The 13,456-nt window shown below is 43.4% G+C and overlaps 4 protein-coding genes and 1 long non-coding RNA gene across 14 annotated transcripts in view; 3 read left to right on the top strand and 2 right to left on the bottom strand.

Moving 5' to 3' along the window:
* The window catches only part of LOC135339138 (NACHT, LRR and PYD domains-containing protein 12-like), a 127,344-nt gene that overhangs the window by 83,558 nt on the left and 30,330 nt on the right, over positions 1-13,456 (bottom strand). The window lies entirely within an intron of this gene.
* On the top strand, positions 4-3,670 carry LOC135338900 (protein EFR3 homolog B-like). Its single transcript, XM_064534994.1, has 9 exons — positions 4-299; positions 525-675; positions 931-1,055; positions 1,223-1,378; positions 1,557-1,688; positions 1,997-2,078; positions 2,914-2,958; positions 3,019-3,154; positions 3,387-3,670. Exons 1-9 carry the CDS (start codon positions 94-96, stop codon positions 3,614-3,616), a joined length of 1,263 nt encoding a protein of 420 aa, XP_064391064.1. The 5' UTR covers positions 4-93; the 3' UTR covers positions 3,617-3,670.
* LOC135338899 (uncharacterized) lies at positions 4,279-6,604 on the top strand. Its single transcript, XM_064534993.1, has 6 exons — positions 4,279-4,310; positions 4,562-4,788; positions 4,945-5,547; positions 5,645-5,913; positions 6,065-6,111; positions 6,336-6,604. The coding sequence occupies exons 1-6, from the start codon at positions 4,279-4,281 to the stop codon at positions 6,424-6,426; spliced, it is 1,269 nt and encodes a 422-aa protein (XP_064391063.1). The 3' UTR covers positions 6,427-6,604.
* Positions 6,972-11,276, top strand: LOC135339165 (uncharacterized). 2 transcript variants are annotated; one of them, XM_064535310.1, is made up of 17 exons: positions 6,972-7,238; positions 7,287-7,345; positions 7,432-7,570; positions 7,622-7,729; positions 7,776-7,922; positions 7,977-8,051; positions 8,100-8,216; positions 8,271-8,405; positions 8,461-8,686; positions 8,741-9,006; positions 9,078-9,256; positions 9,311-9,593; positions 9,648-9,841; positions 9,898-10,049; positions 10,440-10,560; positions 10,620-10,819; positions 10,867-11,276. In XM_064535310.1, the coding sequence occupies exons 1-14, from the start codon at positions 7,206-7,208 to the stop codon at positions 10,025-10,027; spliced, it is 2,091 nt and encodes a 696-aa protein (XP_064391380.1). In that variant the 5' UTR covers positions 6,972-7,205; the 3' UTR covers positions 10,028-10,049; positions 10,440-10,560; positions 10,620-10,819; positions 10,867-11,276. The 2 variants fall into 2 exon arrangements, with proteins under 2 accessions (XP_064391380.1, XP_064391379.1); XM_064535309.1 differs by having other exon boundaries at positions 8,461-9,006.
* LOC135339201 (uncharacterized) lies at positions 7,042-12,877 on the bottom strand. Of its 9 annotated transcripts, none has more exons than XR_010395893.1 (8): positions 12,746-12,877; positions 11,316-12,235; positions 10,836-10,934; positions 9,896-10,551; positions 9,666-9,782; positions 9,102-9,556; positions 8,790-8,990; positions 7,042-8,016 (listed from the first exon to the last, which is right to left on the bottom strand). It is a non-coding gene; the product is annotated as an uncharacterized LOC135339201 (long non-coding RNA). The 9 variants fall into 9 exon arrangements; XR_010395896.1 differs by having other exon boundaries at positions 8,790-8,987; XR_010395894.1 differs by having other exon boundaries at positions 8,790-8,967.

Raw genomic sequence — 13,456 nt, 5'->3', positions numbered from 1 at the left:
AGACTTCACATCTGAAAGTAAAAACCTCTGCTCTACGTTTTACAAATAAATGCTAGGTCTACAATCAATCAAGACACAGAACTAGATCTAACTATGGAGACGTGCTTCTGCTGCCCCAAACCTCGCTACAAACGGCTGGTTGATAGGCTCTTCCCAGAGGACCCTCAAACACCCACACCTGTGTCTGCTAATATGGACAAGCTGCTCTTCTTTGCTCAAACCTCCCCTGACCATCTGGACAATATTGGAGAATACCTCGCTCTGAGACTGCGTCGGAGCCTGCAAAGAGAGAGAAATGGGTTAGACGACTATTTCAGAGACGTACCTGTACAGTATACAATGTCGACATGTCATGTATAGCTAGGGGAAAGTTATCGACCATCCCCGTACCTCCGGAACAGAAGATGGTGTATATATGTGGCTGGGAACTTTAAATGTTATATCTATGATACAACAATAGTATCCAATGGCTTTCTCACAAACGTGGTATAAAATACCATTTTCATGCCCCTCCCTCCCTCCAGGCATGTGAGTGTGGCTCTGCAAGTGACGGAGAAGCTGCTGTCAGCCTGTGACTCACGAAAGCTCCAGTTGATTGTGGATAGCTACCTGGATATACTGCATAATATGCTGGAAACGAGCAACACAGAACTGCATATCATGGCCACCAATTCGGTGAGTAGGGAGTGGGTGTGTGGTGTGTGTGGGTGTGAGTAGAGTGTGTGTCTGTGATAGTGCCGAGAGTGAACGTGCGTGTATGTGTGTGGGTGTGAGTAGCGAGTGTGAGTGTGAGAGTGCGGAAAGTGAACATGCATGTATATGTGTGGGTGTGTGTAGTGGGTGTGGAGGGGGTATGCCATTGGCCAGGAGTGAGTGTGTGAAGTGAACTTGTTTATACAACACATTGACCCTTCCTCCGCACACACACAGTTTGTGAAGTTTGCCGAGCGAGAAGAAGGGAACACCCCCTACCACAGACAGTACGACTTCCTCATCCACCGCTTTGCCTCTCTTAGCCTCACCAAGAATGTCGACGACGCCGATAAATATCACGAGTATGTGTACATTTACTGTTTTGCATTTCAGTTTGAGTGGCCACAGGTCGAAGTGTTAGGTGTCATATTTTAACTGTACCGCCCTTAGGGTGCTCTGCCACATGCATAACTTGTGATCACATTGCTTTCATCACCAACTCCACCCCTCCCCACTACACCTCACACAGGACGCGGATGGCTGGATTGCAAGGGCTGAGGGGAGTGATAAAGAAGATTGGTCGGCAAGACAACCTCCAGATGAACATTTGGGACCTAGATCACATGAACAAGATAGTGCCGCCCTTCCTCTTCAATATGCACAGTCACAGTGTCGCCCAGTCAAGGTATACTGTCTAGGAAAGTCACTACAATTTGCTTCAGTTCTACTCCTAGAGCACTGGCTATTACACATACTTCAATGAGTAAATTTTGATAGCCTCAGTGTGTATCAAACTTACTTATTGATGGCCTTAGATAATTATACAGTGTGTGCCAATAGTAACCTCCCTCCCACTCTGACAGAGAGTCTGGTGAGATCCAGCCTGTTTTGGAGGAGGGGGACAGTCTGGGAGGGTACTCTCAGGATAGTCTCACTGAGCTCATCACTTTTGCCGGACTCTCTCACATCGATAGTGTCCTCAAGCCAATACTGCAGTAAGTCAGTCAATGCCTTGTGTGCTTCGGTGCTACTTGTAGGCAAGGTGGTTTCCCTAATGTACATGTATATGTATACATTGTGCGTACGTAGGTGTTACAACACTGTACTTGTAGGCAAGGTGGTTTCCCTAATAGGTGTAACTTAAATGGAACTGCATTCAGCAGGAGGAGTTCATTAAGATTCTTAATGAACTCCTGATGTTAGTAAAGTGCTATGACCTATTGTGCAATGTTGTCTCAGCAGGTCTAGTACCATGACAACCATTGTCTCATTTCCTAGTAACACTCCATTGCTCCCCTTATAGACACTTTGACCTAAACAAACTATGGATATCGGACAAGGAATTCACAGCTGGTGTGTACGTCATCGTCGTGGAAGCCATGCAGGTACACGTATATACATGCACTGGTGGCCAAGTGTTCTCACCATAGTGTATGATGCATCATGCTTGATAAAAATACTTGTGGTCATATGATTGACTGTAAATTCTGACTTGACTGTCCATAACGGACTGTCAACAGTATTTCATTGCTCTCTGCTTTATTCTGTTGTGTAACATTGATAGCTTTCAGGTCCAACATACTCCGTCACTTTCTGAACAGGGTTGTTTATTCAAGCATTTCAATTGTTCCCTCCAGTGTCCACTTACAGTGTAGACATGTACCCCCCAGTGTACATTATCTTATCCTCCCACAGCCCCCAGTGTACATTATCTTATCCCCCCACAGCCCCCCAGTGTACTTATCCCCCACAGCCCCCAGTGTACAGTATCTAACACGTACCCCCACAGCCCCCAGTGTACATTATCTTATCCCCCCACAGCCCCCCAGTGTACATTATCTTATCCCCCCACAGCCCCCCAGTGTACATTATCTTATCCCCCTACAGCCCCCCAGTGTACATTATCTTATCCCCCACAGCCCCCAGTGTACAGTATCTAACACGTACCCCCACAGCCCCCCAGTGTACATTATCTTATCCCCCAACAGCCCCCAGTGTACATTATTTTATCCCCCACAGCCCCCAGTGTACAGTATCTAACACGTACCCCCACAGCCCCCCAGTGTACATTATCTTATCCCCCCATAGCCCCCAGTGTACAGTGTCTAACACGTACCCCCACAGCCCCCCAGTGTACATTATCTTATCCCCCACAGCCCCCCAGTATACATTATCTTATCCCCCACAGCCCCCCAGTGTATAGTATCTTATCCCCCACAGCCCCCCAGTGTACAGTATCTAATACGTACCCCCAAAACCCCCAGGGTACAGTATCTAACACGTAGCCCCCCAGTGTACATTATCCACTTACATGTACCCCCACAGAGACAGGATCGGTACAAGGTCGTCCAGTCGCTGGTGGACCACCTGGATACCAAGGTGAAGGAGTCCTGGGAGACCAAACAAGGGATCCTCGGCACACTCTCTAAGTGTGTTACCGTGGCAGCAGACAGCTCTCTAGGTGAGTCTCCATGGTAGAATACTTGTATGGATTCAACACTATTTTTGGGCCATTTTCTAAAGAAGGCTATACGCATTTATTCTTCGTACATAGATGCTTTCATACATGTAGCTGTTATTAAAGTTTCTGCGTGACTGCACATGTATGTTTTGACACGGTTTAATTCCACGCTTTAAATCTGCATACATGTACATGTGTATTTACATTACTTAGCCTGTGTCCACTCGTGCAGGTCCGTCTGTACTGGATATATTTCGTACACTGGTCCGCCACCTCCGTATCTCCATAGAAACTGTTTCAGAAGGCCCCTCCGACCTCACGTCCTCTCTGACCTTTCAGCAATCCATCACTATCACTGTGGGGGAGTTTGGGGGAGTTTGCAGGAGTCCTTCCCGACTATCACAAGCCAGATATACTGGGGCTCATCAACTCTTATGTACCCGTGGCCTCAGGGGGTCTTGATAGCGGAGCCACCACTGGACTGTCTGTACATCCTCTGGCACCTCAGGACACTCAAAACAGGTGAGAATGGTAATTGTAAAGCTGTTGCTTTATGTAGCTATTTGTGTACATGTACCGGTATGTGTTTAGTTTCCTGAAATAAACACTGTTTGTACATGTACACAAATGTGTTCTCTGATGCTGGTGCCTTCGTGAATCCTGTTTATAGCAGTAACCTTTGAGTAGACTGCATTATAGAGGATGACCTGCGTATAATTATGTGACTATGCACAATAGACTGCGTGCATTACTAAGTGTTTAAGGTTACGGTAAACAGTTTGCTCATGAATATTCATGATTTTTCTTATAATGATTTTTGTGAAACTATAAATGCCATGAGAGAAATTTGAAGCACATACATGATAAATATATTGGTGTATCAATCTGTATGACAAGTATCAATCTTCAAAACATCTTCCAGTGGAAGCTCTGAGCGATCATCAAGTTACTAGAAACAACACAAAACTAGTAGTCATTTTAAACTTCCAAAAACACTTCTAGCTCTGTGTTCTTGGTCTTATATGATGCTTCTTACCATTCTGGAGGGCGTGTAGAAGCGTTTTTTTCTTTCCAGGCCAACAAACTCTCACAAAATAATAATATGTAGACTAACTTCACTTAAAATGGCGGCCAGAGCCAAGGAAAACAGCCTCTTGTGAGCTTTCAGTAGCCTTTTTTCGAAATATCTCTTCTACACACCCTGCATATAGTGAAGCTACAGTAGACTGTACCTAAGCTTTATAGTAAAAATGTCTATTCGAGCCATAAAGTGACTACTGCGTTTCAGCTGGACTTCCAGCTCATTCTAGCTGGAAAAGATCACTAGATCTATAGCTAGCTCATGAATAATTAATGAGCAAACGGTTGACCGTAACCTTAAGCTTCCCTTCTCCCTTTATTATGCAGCCCCATGTTGACTACCTCCCTGGTCAAGTGTTTGAGGGCGGTGGCTGACACCTGTCACGCATCAGTGCTGGAGACGGCGTTCCCAGGGCAACTGTTCGCCTCCCTCGTTCAATTGCTCCTCATACGAGAGCCCAGCACACAGCTGGATGTGGCCCTACTCTGGCATCGTCTCGTAGATCACCATGCCAACAAGGACAAGATTCCTCTCAACACGTTCGTGGATGTGTGTGTGTGTGTGTGTGTGTGTGTGTGTGTGTGTGTGTGTGTGTGTGCACCTTGCTATGTTCAGTGTGCATTTGAGGCGTGCTAGATTTTATTTGTCAGCTACACAGGTCCATATGAGCTTTTGTCGTAACTTTCACTATGTATACAATCATGTGCAGTGCTTACAGCTACATGTACGTGTATTTATACCCTCCCCTTGTGCAGTGATTGGGTGAGTCTGGAGGCTGTCGGGCTCTCACTGGGTGTGGTTTCGAAAGGATTCCTCTCTAAAACAGTCAACTCTCTCTTCACCAATCTCCTGGAACTGGCCAAAGCTCTCTGCACTAGCCCTGCTAACACACTCGCTTTCTACCAACTTGTATTTCTCCTGACACTGGAATTCTCTTATCAAGGGCTCTCGGATATACTGGTCTTCCTACACCAGCTGCAAGAGCTTGCTGTGAAGGAGAAAGGTCTTGAGGCACATCACAGAGTTGTGCTACATGCTACAGTGGCGGGTGTGCTGCATCTAGCGTCCAAGATTAGTCGAAATGAGGTACTCAAAACACACATCGATGGAGTGATTGCTAAGAGGAGGGAGACAGCTCCGAAGTTGCTTCCTGAGGCTGTGTTTGTGACTGCAGACGAAATGGATGGTGGGCGTGATACAGGGGGTGTGGTCTCAGATGAGGAGGTCCTGTCGGCTGTGGCTGATGATGAGACATTGTTGTTCAACCTAACTGAAGTAGACGCCAAGAGAACGTCTCCACCGCCCTCGTCAGGTAAGTCTCGAGGACTGTCATACGTGTACGAACCAATCTCGACATACTGTGCACTGTACATGTACATGTATGTGGTGTTTATTATCATCCCCTTCAGGTAAACTGGGACGTGATAGTCTTCCTGAACTGTCCAATCACTTCTCTGTCTCCCTCGACTACGGCCCTGAATCTCCACTCAATGTCGACCAGATCAGCTTCAACAATCTCAAGGAGAAAGTGGAAATAGCCATCTCTGGCGAGGAGGGGGGCGTGACAGGCGGGCAGGGGGAGCAGTCAACGGATATAGTATTTCATTTGACTGCGGGTAAAGATGTGGCCAAGCCTGATGTGAGCTTTGAGGCCATGGTGGGACAGTCTTCTAGAGGGGTAAGTGTGTGTGGGAGGGAGGGCATGGTGGGACATTCTTCTAGAGGGGTAAGTGTGTGTGTGGGGCATTATTGTAACTACAATCAAGCATGCATGTACCGGTATGTACATGTGCAGAGTCGATTACTTTTTGTTGTTTATTTGTGTATAGGATGACAGTATTGTGTTCTCTGATCTCGCGGAAATCCTCAACACAAGGTACAGCACTAGAACAGTAAAGTATAATAATTATGACATAACTGCCTGATTGCACGTCACTCGTATGATGTGATATTAGTGCACTGGAATTCGTACAGCAATAATCTTTGCACGTACATCGTCAAACGAGTATAATTGCGCTGGCTGGGACTTTTTAATATGGTTGCATTCGAATTATTAAATCTGTAGAGAATTTATTGGTAATTACTCCTCCCCCCCCACAGTGTGACCTCCCCTGTACCCATCCCTGGGGCAATGGACAGTCTCGCCTCACCGCAGAATGCTTATGATATGGAACTGCCCTCTCTACACTAGCCACAGATCAATAATAATTATTATAGATATAGTGCGTTGTGTGTGTGTGTGTGTGTGTATATGATTTATTGTGTACGTCTCTACCGGTAGTTTGTGTTAATTAGCATTTTTATATTCTGTTCATGCACCAAGCTGGGAATTTGAAAATTTGGACAATTTAGATCATTATAATAATTATTAGACACTAGTAGATAAGATCTACATGGGAAGTACATGGGAAAACTGCCTCAGAGCAGGTATACTATGGGACTTAGTATACCTGTAAATTTACTTAGTATACCTAGTATTCCGTTGTCAAGTAATTGTATTAATTGTAGTCAAGCAGTTTGCGCACTAGTATCTAAATGAGTTAGACACTGTTTTGTCGGTGTCCATGTGATTTAGAAACCCTCAGCCACTTTAGTACCCTCGCTACGCTCGGGATACTAAATCAGTGCCTTTGGGCTTCTAAATCCCATAGACACCTCCAAAACAGTGTCTAACTATTATATATTTCCCACCTACTACACTTTTGCCATGTACACAGCCAAAAATCCACAGGTCCGTTTCAGGCCCGTGAACGGACCCGTATCAGGACGTAGCCCACTCACGTCCTGTGTACAGCCCGTGAATACGGGCTGTACACAGGACGTGGGGCTACATCCTGTTTACAGCCTGTAAATACGGGCCTGTATCAGGGTGTAGCACCCACGTCCTGTACACGGCACGTTAATCACTGAGCATGCGCATACTTTTGGAAGCAAGTCCAGCTGTCATACCCACACCATTAATGAGATAGAATGAATATGGCAAACATTCCAAGTACATCTAAAGTAAGATAAGATATAGATAGAATACAATAATTATTATTCATTGGCCAGGTATTTGCTGCTCCGTTCAAGACGTCAGACTTACCTACAGTCAAAACAAAAGAACGAAAGTAAGTATTATTGCATAATGTTTATATTGCGACAAAATTATCCTTCTCAAATGCACACAATACATGTTTATACATCCGTAATGTAGGAAAACGTTGGTACTAATTTACTTTGGGGGTTCGGAACCTGTCGAAATCGAAGCCACCACAGTGGAGAGAGCTCTGTGTGAATTAAGCACAAGCATGAGTTTTGACATTGCAAGCAAAGTCATTCAAGACAGAAAGAAGGTATAAACTATATGTGCACAATACAATCGACAACATGTTTGTTAAATACAGAGGGTTCTGGCTCCTACAACGAAACTGGTCAATGGCGGGGTTTACCATCTGGGCAATGCACCCTCCACAAATCACCCAAGCAAGCACTCACACAATCCTATTCTGACAGTAATTCCTAAAAATTAATGTATTTTTAAGTTTTACTAACACATAGGAAGTGCTGAAGGAATTAAAGGAAATTAAAGCTAAACTAAGACAAGTGCAAGAAGAGCAACAACACAGCAGGAAGGCCATTGACACGTTAAAAACAATGATTGAGAAAAACTCTCACGTTTTTACCGTGGAAAGCACGTCGTGGGGTGTAAGTACATAGATAGCATTTTCAAAACTCGACATTATAATCCAATAATTGCAGGTTTCTCTGAGTTCCAATTTGGCCAAACTCTTCCTAATGTCTGAAAGTAGAGAAATAGGAGACGAAGCCATCAAGGTTATTAATCAAGATATAATTTATTATACAAACCTAAATTATTACTAGGCACAAATGAGAGCATGTATGGACATGGATGATAGGGCAGACACGGAGGTACTGTCACTTACTCTAAAATGGTGCAAAAAAAGGTTGAGCGATATGCGTATCGACGAAAGGCGCAAGGTATGTTTTGTTAGCAAAATATTATGGCTGTCGCAAAAGCATGGTTTTATATAGGTGCTAGGTCGCCAACCTTACAAAGGATTTCCCCTAAAGAAATGTAGCGACCTAGCTAAAGAGACTGTGAGAACTTTGAAGGCTCCCATGGACCGAGAGATTGAGACAGCATACACCCATAATTTAGCCCTGCTAGTGAGTAAATTGACTTTAGGGGTTTTAAGAAACATCATATCATCTTTTTGCACAGAGAAAGTATGCAAGAGAAAACCCTATTGAGGCGCAACAACCGGGAAAGCTGTACAAACTATTTAATAAATGGGTACAACATGTTTATGGGACTTTTAGTGCCATATCTACTGATAAATGGGCACAGATACTCCTGAAGGAAAACGCACTAGTACTAACTGGTATGATAACGTACATGTATGTGTACAGCAGTAATATGTGTATCTCCTTACAGTGCCAGATTGCTGGTAAGTACTTTGAAATGTTAAACCTCCCACATTCATGTACTACCAATACCTTAGGGATCCCAAAGGCTGAAAACACACAGTTACAGAACATTCACTTCATCACCTGCTCAAACGAAATGGACTGTATTGACCTGGCTGAAGGCTTCATTGAGGACTTGGTGAAACTCGAGACGGAAGGGATCGTTGTGTATGATGCTCATCTCCAATGTGAAGTGCTGCTGATTGCTACAGTGATAGCGCTGATCTGTGACAATCCTCGTGCTTCAGAGCTCACCTCACACCTGGGTAGTGCAGCCAAACACTACTGTCGGATATGCATGGTAAACAATTTGAGCACACATTCACACAGCATATAAATCATCATACAACTGCACATTATTATGTATTGCAGAGTAACAGAGACACAACGGCTCACATGATATCCAGACGGCGCTCAAAGGAGGCATCACTAAATCAGATGGGGATCATCAACCGGGCACAAACAAAGTCTCTTGCTAAGCAATTGCAGACAAAATATGGCTTGTATGGTCAGACCAATGCACTCTTTCAGCTTTCGGTTGATTTGTACAAGTAAGAGCTCAGTAACATGGCATAACTGTATAATAATTATTTGTAACTGTTTAGGAGCACCCCTATTGAATGTCTCCATACTATCCTCTTGGGTGCATACAAGTACCTCTTCAAAGACCTGATGCAGAAAGCCACAGTATTTTTGAAGAAGAGCATAGCTGCCAAAATAACAGCCTTCCCTGCATCAGGACGTACGTCATCTCTGTCCGGCGGTATCACCAGATACTACCAGTCCTGTGTTGGCAGGGATTTTAAGGCACTCGCAGAAATGGCACCATTTGTTCTTTGGGAACACCTCACCTGCACAGAGAGGAAGATCTGGTTACTCCTATCAGAGGTATTTTTTATAAAATTGTTACATTGCTAAATAGGTACATTATTATACTGACAGGTGTTCAGGGCAGCTTACTGTGAGCAAGTAAGTGCCCAGACTGTGGAGAATGTTAAGGAAGTGACCAAGGAGTTAGTTGAGACCGTGAGGCATGCCAAGCCGGAGTTGCTCCTTAAACCTAAGTTTCACCTTTTCCTACATTTACACGAGAGCATGCAGTCATTTGGACCAACAATGGCATACAACACGGAGAGGCAAGCTATATAGTCGCTTTTGTATCTACATGCACCTATAATTATGTATCTTACAGGTGCGAAAGTTTCAATGGACTCATGCGTGAGCACAACCTGCACACCAATCGGCAGTCATCGAGTCGTGACATTGCCAAGAGATTTGCAGTGATGGAGCAACTCTACTTCCTACTGAACAAGGGTGTATAGCACCAGAAGACGCTACAGTAAGGTACATTGTATAACAGACTAGATAACGCATTCGTATAATATTTATATACTTGTACTCTTTATACACTACAGCTGGACCTTTTAGTTTTTATTGGTCATAAGGCCACACAAACTTAATGACTTGTTTCTCAGGCCCTCCTGCTTCAATTTTTTGACCCCTCATGGGCTACATGGATCCTTTTATTTGCTTTAATATGGCCATGTTTAATTACCATCTCTTCACATGGTGCCTTTACTTTTTCTACTTTGTATGTGACATGTAAGGAGGAGTGGCCAAGTTGTTGCCCTACCAAGAAAAAAAGACTCCTCTCATCTTCGATTTTTAATAGATTATGCCTGGGTTATTTGGCCTAAACATAAAATCAATTTGGATTATTTTCCCCACACTTAGAATTGGAGATGATCTAGCCCATCTACTCACCTCTCAAGAAGTGCGGCAGTATGCCTTCAATATTCACCCTCACACACTCAACTCTTCCAAGGAGATCTACCAGCATGGCACTCTGAGGAAGGTACAGTGCATATATATATATACAGTACTATTGCTGAATGCACATTATTTTCATTACAGGAACAGTCTAAGGCAGTACCATTGAAAGAAGTGACGTTCAGTTTACCAAAAGGGGAAACAACACTTGGAGAACTAAGAATGGCTGGCTATGTCTTCTTCATAGGTGTAAACAGAGACACCCCGATGCTTATATACAAATCTGTTTACCTAGACGGAAAGTGGGAGAAAGTGTGGCCTACAGAAGAGAAAATGATGACAAGGTAAAACACAACTAACCATTGCATTGTCATCAGTCTCCTCATTGCAGATTGCATATGGACTACTATCAACCCTTTTGAAGTTTCCTGACGACACGCAGGTAGCGGTGGTGCTGCCCTACAAGGAAGTGGGACGAATGAGCGAGAAAAATTGTGAGCTGGTGGAGACAACCAATCACTTAATAAAGATTCACCCTAATTGCCTAATCAAGACCGTGTCAATTGTACATGACTGCAACAAGAATTGCACCATCACTACCACAGCTTCAGTCACAAAAGAAAGGGAAGAGATAAACACTGACAAGTACTTCTCAGTACAACACGATTACGAACACAACCAGTACTGCATTAACAAATACTGCATGAGTTCTATTTAGTTTTTAGTTTTTATATCTATTGTCATTACATTTAATTTGTACCTCTTAAAGATCTCAAGTGTGCCAATTATTTTCTCAATACAGTAGCTCATGATATAGTAACACAACAGCCTGTAAAGCACCTGTTAGATACAGAACGGCCTGTAAAGCACCTGATAGAACGGCCTGTGAAGCACCTGTTAGAAGGGCCTGTGAAGCACCTGTTAGAACGGCCTGTTTAGTAGTGTCTACCCAACGGTCCCGTATCAGGAAGTTCACAACGTCCTGTAACGGACATGTAACGGACCTGACACGCCCCGTGGATTTTTGGCTGTGTAGTCTAGTGGGGTTTAACTGTCTTAGATCCCACTTGTGTGTGTTTAGCAGGGAATTATGAGCCATAATCTCATAGTTTCCCAGGGAATTATAAGCTTGAGGGTATAAAGTACAAGTATAATTTTTTTGAATGCACAGAAATGATAATAAAGCTGTAGCTAGCTGCATGATAATTAGCTATGGCTGTTCAGTTTTTTCACTACCAGTTTCTATAGCGTTTGCTGGGTTGATGGTAGGGCTCACCAGTATCTTTTCTTGTCTCTACGAGGAACACTAAGAGCCAATGATTATAACAGTTCTGGGTCCATTGTCACAAGCATGAAAGCATGTCTTCAACTTGTAGTATTTGTCAACTTCGTCCTCCTGCATGACTTCTGTTTCTATCCTGCAGCCATGTTTCATACAGTAGACTCTTGTGTCTTTTTGGGATCAAGCGTATTTTTAGATACTTGCCGTCTACTCTTAGCTTTTACTCGCCCGTATGAAGTTCTACAACGAATATCTCTTTGTCTGGCCCTCTGGAAGGTACTTAGCTACATATAGATACCAATAAAGCTTGCTGAAAGTACTTACTGCTCTTATAAATTGACGCAAAAAATAGTCCATATACTTGCGGTTTTGATGCCCACTTTTCTCATTCATGCATCTTCATAATCATGGCATAAAACAAAACAATAGCAATAGAGTTGATAATCATACAATATAAGTACAGCAGACTTCTTTGAACCTGCAAAAGAGAAAAAGCTGACATAAGTAAACTCATGAATATTCATGAGTGATCACAATACCCTATAACCTTAATCCATTTGGGACTTATGCCCCACCATCCCACCCAATACTCAGTTGGTCCCTTTTACAGGCTACTACCTTTACAACTACTAGTGGGAAGAAAACCTAAAACATTTACTATGGAATTCAGCAAAACTAATGAATACACTAAATTCCTTCAAAACACATGTCTTTTATTACGATTTATATGACCAGTCAGACGAGTTTAACGTCATTGGGCAACAAGTTAGTTATTGCCGGCGCCCTCGTGCAACCTGCGGCCCTCGGGCATTATATTGCTCCAGTGCAATATATGGCATGTTGCACTCTGGCTGGGCAATAACTAATACGTAAGTGCATGTACAGTAGACTCTCGCTATTTCGGCTCTCTGAAGTACGGCCACCTCGATATACCAGCAATTCGATTTAGCATGGAATGCTATAATTATGTTTACTGTACAAAACTCACCCTGAAGTACGGCCACTCTCTATTCCGTTTACCGGCCAGTGCTGGCTGTCCCAAACAAGGTTTTCAATGTAATTTGATACGTGTATTACGGCCGGATATGACCTTTTGGGTGTGGTTTAGCAAATAAAATTGGATTACACTTAAATACAGAATAGAATGATTCATTATCTTCATTATCCTCGAGACAAGAACTGCAAAAGTAGTCATTAGATTTGACGTAAGGTCGTTATAAGCTGCGGCTATTTCCCGAAATACAGCCACCTCGCTATTACGACCAAGCGCATGGTCCCAAGGGTGACCGGATTAACGAGAGTCTACTGTACATGCATTCTTTGTTTTATACCATGCAGTTGAAGTGTTCACTGCCCTCTCTTCTCCCCACACAGGACCTCCTCCAGCTGCAATACGAGGGCCTGGCAATCATGAAGATGTTTGGGAGGGCCAAAGTGTTAATCTGCTCATCTTCATAAACAAAAATCGTCAGAGCGTTAATGGATATAATTATTAGCAAATTGCATGACATTGTATTTCTTGACAGTTTACAGCATGTCTTAGTTTGTGCTCTCTGTGATACTAGGAGATTGAATTTACAACATCATTAGGCCACTGTTAGTTGCATACTTGTTTCAGATCAACCTCCCTCCTCGGTTTTGCTCACCTCCTCAATTAAGTCATTATTGCTGATATCAGCCATTATTTGAGGTTGCAAAG

Source organism: Halichondria panicea, chromosome 7, assembly GCF_963675165.1.
Source record: "Halichondria panicea chromosome 7, odHalPani1.1, whole genome shotgun sequence".
NCBI classification, from domain to species: domain Eukaryota; kingdom Metazoa; phylum Porifera; class Demospongiae; order Suberitida; family Halichondriidae; genus Halichondria; species Halichondria panicea.
This window is presented reverse-complemented; position numbering and strand designations above follow the sequence as displayed.